Below are 7,184 nucleotides of genomic sequence, written 5' to 3' on the forward strand. Positions count from 1 at the left end.
GATAGTAAGGTGCTGGGGTCGCTGGCCCTCAAAGGGAGGACATTTAGAACTATATCCTCAGCTGGGAGTATTGTGATGGAGAACATTGATAGAGATTGTGGGCTGGAAGGGCTTAAAGGAGAACTATGGGGTTAAGGCTTTTCCCCATAGTTCTCCTTAGGGTAATGGGAGGACACAAACTAGCGTCCTCCCGTCACCCTAGGCACAGTATACTGCTCGCGGCATACTGAGACACTAAACCCCGGATTTAAATCTTAAAAATACATTCAAGTCCCTGAACTCTGAACAACAATGTATCATATTTGTGTATCACTCGGCTGTAGATCCTCCAATCATCTCTGACACTGTCCTTCCTTCTGGAGGGGGGCTACGTCTGTTCCCCATGGTCCCTGTGTGTGTTGTAGTCGCCGCTCCCTGCTCACTCCCGGGATGGACTACAATCGCTATACAAATTATTATACTAAACATGAGACTGTAGTCCATCCCGGGAGTGAGCTCGGAGCGGTGACTACTTTACAACATGACAGCACCAATTCAGAGATGAGTGGAGGATCTACAGCCGAGTGATACACAAATAAGAGACATTGTTGTTCAGAGTTCAGGGACCGGAATGTATTTTTAGGATTTACCTTCGGAGTTCAGTGTCACTTTAAGTAACCTAAATGACTCGGAGCCTTGAAACACGTACAGGACGAGCGCAGACCACAGAACGTCACCTACCTGCCCAGTCCGGCCACGCAGTGAACGGCTACACAGCACCCGGGATCTTCACAGAATTTCGCTTTCAGCAGATTCAACCAATCATCCACAACTTTGCTGGGGGGAGACGCTCCATCATCGAACGGCCAATCCTGAAACCAGAACAAATCGCATAAGAGATCTTTCCTTTTCTTTGAACAGTTCCCAATTACGATCCCACTTCTCACCGACATTCCCCACCTCCCGACTAAAGCCAAACATTAGAACTCCCTCCAGGGAGATATACAAGTACAAATCAATGCAGATCCGTGATTATTAATCCATCATTATATAGAATTTGTAAAATGCAACTCCGGCCTCCCCTCCAGTCGTCTATCTGACCTCCGGCCTCCCCTCCAGTCGTCTATCCGACCTCCGGCCTCCCCTCCAGTCTTCTATCCGACCACCGGCCTCCCCTCCAGTCTATCCGGCCTCCCCTCCAGTCTATCCGGCCTCCCCTCCAGTCTATCCGGCCTCCCCTCCAGTCTATCCGGCCTCCCCTCCAGTCTATCCGGCCTCCCCTCCAGTCTATCCGGCCTCCCCTCCAGTCTATCCGGCCTCCCCTCCAGTCTATCCGGCCTCCCCTCCAGTCTATCCGGCCTCCCCTGTCCCAGCCCCTTTCATTCATTGGATAACAGTTCTTTCAATCATGGGGGCTCAGCATCACATGTGGGCGTGATCTATGCAAATACAGCCCGCCTAGGAACGCCCACTACTCCAGACTGAACCACCCATCAAGCGTTTTAGTATTTGCATAACTCCTCCCAAGAGCCAGCCCACTGCTTGCATCAGGGCTCTTCAGAGAAGTACTAAGGCAGGGTAAAAGACAGGGCTGTACTTTGTGGCAGAGCTGTATAAATCTCCGGACAGGAGGGACAGAAATACAAAAAAACAGTTCCCTTATATGCATTTCAAGTGTTATTGCTTAAAAAAATGAAACCAAAAAGGTGAGTTCCCCTTAAAAAGTGATTCCCAATATTTTCGCTTGTTACATTACAGACGCATGTTAATCATTTGTATCCATGTGCGTCTTGTGTTACATTTGCTCCTTCACTTCCTGCAGCGTGAGGAATTAATCCTCGTCTCTTTCCTCTCCCGTCCCCGAAGCCTCAGAGCTCAATGACGATGTAGGTAATTCACCCCTCCGTCCGTCCGAGCGGGTGACGCCAGCCCGCAATGACTCATCTTCCAGCGGGCCGTGTACACAGCGGGGGGGGGACGAGCGTGTTGCCAGCCCGGGATTATTCCGCCGCAAAGCCTTTCATTAGAGTGACAAATATAGCCGCGATCGCGCTCTCCGGCAAGGTCTGCTATTTATAGCGCAATGTAAACACGCCGGCGCTGGAGGAAAGGCATTCGCTGCGGGCCTGAAGGGCCGCAAGCCGCGCACATGCGTTTCCTCCTTATCGGGGAGGGGGGGTGGGGGGCAATAGCCCAGGAGGTGCGGGGGATGCTTAAAGTGGATGAACATTGTAGCTGGGAGCTGCTAAAGAATTGTATACAAATCCGATAGATTATAAGATCGGGAATTATATATATATCTCCATCCCTCCGCTCTCTCTCTCCATCCATCCCTCCCTCTGCTCTCTCTCTCCATCCATCCCTCCCTCTGCTCTCTCTCTCTCCATCCATCCATCCCTCCCTCTGCTCTCTCTCTCCATCCATCCGCTCTCTCTCTCTCTCCATCCCTCTGCTCTCTCTCTCTCTCCCTCCCTCTCTCTCTCTCTCTCCCTCCCTCTCTCTCTCTCTCTCCCTCCCTCTCTCTCTCTCTCTCCCTCCCTCTCTCTCTCTCTCTCCCTCCCTCTCTCTCTCTCTCTCCCTCCCTCTCTCTCTCTCTCTCCCTCCCTCTCTCTCTCTCTCTCCCTCCCTCTCTCTCTCTCTCTCCCTCCCTCTCTCTCTCTCTCTCCCTCCCTCTCTCTCTCTCTCTCCCTCCCTCTCTCTCTCTCTCTCCCTCCCTCTCTCTCTCTCTCTCCCTCCCTCTCTCTCTCTCTCTCCCTCCCTCTCTCTCTCTCTCTCCCTCCCTCTCTCTCTCTCTCTCCCTCCCTCTCTCTCTCTCTCTCCCTCCCTCTCTCTCTCTCTCTCCCTCCCTCTCTCTCTCTCTCTCCCTCCCTCTCTCTCTCTCTCTCCCTCCCTCTCTCTCTCTCTCTCCCTCCCTCTCTCTCTCTCTCTCCCTCCCTCTCTCTCTCTCTCTCCCTCCCTCTCTCTCTCTCTCTCCCTCCCTCTCTCTCTCTCTCTCCCTCCCTCTCTCTCTCTCTCTCCCTCCCTCTCTCTCTCTCTCTCCCTCCCTCTCTCTCTCTCTCTCCCTCCCTCTCTCTCTCTCTCTCCCTCCCTCTCTCTCTCTCTCTCCCTCCCTCTCTCTCTCTCTCTCCCTCCCTCTCTCTCTCTCTCTCCCTCCCTCTCTCTCTCTCTCTCCCTCCCTCTCTCTCTCTCTCTCCCTCCCTCTCTCTCTCTCTCTCCCTCCCTCTCTCTCTCTCTCTCCCTCCCTCTCTCTCTCTCTCTCCCTCCCTCTCTCTCTCTCTCTCCCTCCCTCTCTCTCTCTCTCTCCCTCCCTCTCTCTCTCTCTCTCCCTCCCTCTCTCTCTCTCTCTCCCTCCCTCTCTCTCTCTCTCTCCCTCCCTCTCTCTCTCTCTCTCCCTCCCTCTCTCTCTCTCTCTCCCTCCCTCTCTCTCTCTCTCTCCCTCCCTCTCTCTCTCTCTCTCCCTCCCTCTCTCTCTCTCTCTCCCTCCCTCTCTCTCTCTCTCTCCCTCCCTCTCTCTCTCTCTCTCCCTCCCTCTCTCTCTCTCTCTCCCTCCCTCTCTCTCTCTCTCTCCCTCCCTCTCTCTCTCTCTCTCCCTCCCTCTCTCTCTCTCTCTCCCTCCCTCTCTCTCTCTCTCTCCCTCCCTCTCTCTCTCTCTCTCCCTCCCTCTCTCTCTCTCTCTCCCTCCCTCTCTCTCTCTCTCTCCCTCCCTCTCTCTCTCTCTCTCCCTCCCTCTCTCTCTCTCTCTCCCTCCCTCTCTCTCTCTCTCTCCCTCCCTCTCTCTCTCTCTCTCCCTCCCTCTCTCTCTCTCTCTCCCTCCCTCTCTCTCTCTCTCTCCCTCCCTCTCTCTCTCTCTCTCCCTCCCTCTCTCTCTCTCTCTCCCTCCCTCTCTCTCTCTCTCTCCCTCCCTCTCTCTCTCTCTCTCCCTCCCTCTCTCTCTCTCTCTCCCTCCCTCTCTCTCTCTCTCTCCCTCCCTCTCTCTCTCTCTCTCCCTCCCTCTCTCTCTCTCTCTCCCTCCCTCTCTCTCTCTCTCTCCCTCCCTCTCTCTCTCTCTCTCCCTCCCTCTCTCTCTCTCTCTCCCTCCCTCTCTCTCTCTCTCTCCCTCCCTCTCTCTCTCTCTCTCCCTCCCTCTCTCTCTCTCTCTCCCTCCCTCTCTCTCTCTCTCTCCCTCCCTCTCTCTCTCTCTCTCCCTCCCTCTCTCTCTCTCTCTCCCTCCCTCTCTCTCTCTCTCTCCCTCCCTCTCTCTCTCTCTCTCCCTCCCTCTCTCTCTCTCTCTCCCTCCCTCTCTCTCTCTCTCTCCCTCCCTCTCTCTCTCTCTCTCCCTCCCTCTCTCTCTCTCTCTCCCTCCCTCTCTCTCTCTCTCTCCCTCCCTCTCTCTCTCTCTCTCCCTCCCTCTCTCTCTCTCTCTCCCTCCCTCTCTCTCTCTCTCTCCCTCCCTCTCTCTCTCTCTCTCCCTCCCTCTCTCTCTCTCTCTCCCTCCCTCTCTCTCTCTCTCTCCCTCCCTCTCTCTCTCTCTCTCCCTCCCTCTCTCTCTCTCTCTCCCTCCCTCTCTCTCTCTCTCTCCCTCCCTCTCTCTCTCTCTCTCCCTCCCTCTCTCTCTCTCTCTCCCTCCCTCTCTCTCTCTCTCTCCCTCCCTCTCTCTCTCTCTCTCCCTCCCTCTCTCTCTCTCTCTCCCTCCCTCTCTCTCTCTCTCTCCCTCCCTCTCTCTCTCTCTCTCCCTCCCTCTCTCTCTCTCTCTCCCTCCCTCTCTCTCTCTCTCTCCCTCCCTCTCTCTCTCTCTCTCCCTCCCTCTCTCTCTCTCTCTCCCTCCCTCTCTCTCTCTCTCTCCCTCCCTCTCTCTCTCTCTCTCCCTCCCTCTCTCTCTCTCTCTCCCTCCCTCTCTCTCTCTCTCTCCCTCCCTCTCTCTCTCTCTCTCCCTCCCTCTCTCTCTCTCTCTCCCTCCCTCTCTCTCTCTCTCTCCCTCCCTCTCTCTCTCTCTCTCCCTCCCTCTCTCTCTCTCTCTCCCTCCCTCTCTCTCTCTCTCTCCCTCCCTCTCTCTCTCTCTCTCCCTCCCTCTCTCTCTCTCTCTCCCTCCCTCTCTCTCTCTCTCTCCCTCCCTCTCTCTCTCTCTCTCCCTCCCTCTCTCTCTCTCTCTCCCTCCCTCTCTCTCTCTCTCTCCCTCCCTCTCTCTCTCTCTCTCCCTCCCTCTCTCTCTCTCTCTCCCTCCCTCTCTCTCTCTCTCTCCCTCCCTCTCTCTCTCTCTCTCCCTCCCTCTCTCTCTCTCTCTCCCTCCCTCTCTCTCTCTCTCTCCCTCCCTCTCTCTCTCTCTCTCCCTCCCTCTCTCTCTCTCTCTCCCTCCCTCTCTCTCTCTCTCTCCCTCCCTCTCTCTCTCTCTCTCCCTCCCTCTCTCTCTCTCTCTCCCTCCCTCTCTCTCTCTCTCTCCCTCCCTCTCTCTCTCTCTCTCCCTCCCTCTCTCTCTCTCTCTCCCTCCCTCTCTCTCTCTCTCTCCCTCCCTCTCTCTCTCTCTCTCCCTCCCTCTCTCTCTCTCTCTCCCTCCCTCTCTCTCTCTCTCTCCCTCCCTCTCTCTCTCTCTCTCCCTCCCTCTCTCTCTCTCTCTCCCTCCCTCTCTCTCTCTCTCTCCCTCCCTCTCTCTCTCTCTCTCCCTCCCTCTCTCTCTCTCTCTCCCTCCCTCTCTCTCTCTCTCTCCCTCCCTCTCTCTCTCTCTCTCCCTCCCTCTCTCTCTCTCTCTCCCTCCCTCTCTCTCTCTCTCTCCCTCCCTCTCTCTCTCTCTCTCCCTCCCTCTCTCTCTCTCTCTCCCTCCCTCTCTCTCTCTCTCTCCCTCCCTCTCTCTCTCTCTCTCCCTCCCTCTCTCTCTCTCTCTCCCTCCCTCTCTCTCTCTCTCTCCCTCCCTCTCTCTCTCTCTCTCCCTCCCTCTCTCTCTCTCTCTCCCTCCCTCTCTCTCTCTCTCTCCCTCCCTCTCTCTCTCTCTCTCCCTCCCTCTCTCTCTCTCTCTCCCTCCCTCTCTCTCTCTCTCTCCCTCCCTCTCTCTCTCTCTCTCCCTCCCTCTCTCTCTCTCTCTCCCTCCCTCTCTCTCTCTCTCTCCCTCCCTCTCTCTCTCTCTCTCCCTCCCTCTCTCTCTCTCTCTCCCTCCCTCTCTCTCTCTCTCTCCCTCCCTCTCTCTCTCTCTCTCCCTCCCTCTCTCTCTCTCTCTCCCTCCCTCTCTCTCTCTCTCTCCCTCCCTCTCTCTCTCTCTCTCCCTCCCTCTCTCTCTCTCTCTCCCTCCCTCTCTCTCTCTCTCTCCCTCCCTCTCTCTCTCTCTCTCCCTCCCTCTCTCTCTCTCTCTCCCTCCCTCTCTCTCTCTCTCTCCCTCCCTCTCTCTCTCTCTCTCCCTCCCTCTCTCTCTCTCTCTCCCTCCCTCTCTCTCTCTCTCTCCCTCCCTCTCTCTCTCTCTCTCCCTCCCTCTCTCTCTCTCTCTCCCTCCCTCTCTCTCTCTCTCTCCCTCCCTCTCTCTCTCTCTCTCCCTCCCTCTCTCTCTCTCTCTCCCTCCCTCTCTCTCTCTCTCTCCCTCCCTCTCTCTCTCTCTCTCCCTCCCTCTCTCTCTCTCTCTCCCTCCCTCTCTCTCTCTCTCTCCCTCCCTCTCTCTCTCTCTCTCCCTCCCTCTCTCTCTCTCTCTCCCTCCCTCTCTCTCTCTCTCTCCCTCCCTCTCTCTCTCTCTCTCCCTCCCTCTCTCTCTCTCTCTCCCCGGATCCCTCTCTCTCTCTCCGTCCATCCCTCTGTTCTCTCTCTCTCTCCTTCCACCCCTCTGTTCTCTCTCCATCCATCCCTCTCTCTCTCTCCATCCATCCCTCTCTCTCTCCATCCATCCATCCCTCTCTCTATCCATCCCTCTCTCTATCCATCCCTCTGTTCTCTCTCCATCCATCCCTCTGTTCTCTCTCTCTCTCTCTCTCTCCCCGGCAAGGTCTGCTATTTATAGCGCAATGTAAACACGCTACGTCAGTCACGAAGGGGTTAATCTAGGTCTGCGCTGTCCTCGTAGCGCCGGTGGAGATTAAGTTGTGCCAGAAGGTATTAAGGCAACAAAGGATTATAAGATGCTTCGCTGGTTCCTGAATTCTTAGGCTGAAGGGTGACAGACTGGAAAGCAAACCCAGCAAAAATAACTGGGAAAAGTTGGCACCACCACCGCGGCATTATCTGTGAACCCAACCCCCCCCCCCCCTCACACACCC

At 56.0% G+C, this 7,184-nt stretch overlaps 1 protein-coding gene across 3 annotated transcripts in view; it reads right to left on the bottom strand.

Moving 5' to 3' along the window:
* PTP4A3 (protein tyrosine phosphatase type IVA, member 3) overlaps positions 1–7,184 on the bottom strand; it is a 20,064-nt gene that overhangs the window by 4,857 nt on the left and 8,023 nt on the right. For all 3 annotated transcript variants that reach the window (XM_018560932.1, XM_018560930.1, XM_018560931.1), the window contains one exon: positions 721–851. In XM_018560932.1, the coding sequence (XP_018416434.1) occupies positions 721–851 (131 nt within the window). The remainder of the gene's footprint in view (positions 1–720; positions 852–7,184) is intronic.

Source organism: Nanorana parkeri, unplaced genomic scaffold (assembly GCF_000935625.1).
Source record: "Nanorana parkeri isolate BGI_ZX_2015 unplaced genomic scaffold, ASM93562v1 scaffold488, whole genome shotgun sequence".
NCBI classification, from domain to species: Eukaryota; Metazoa; Chordata; class Amphibia; order Anura; family Dicroglossidae; genus Nanorana; species Nanorana parkeri.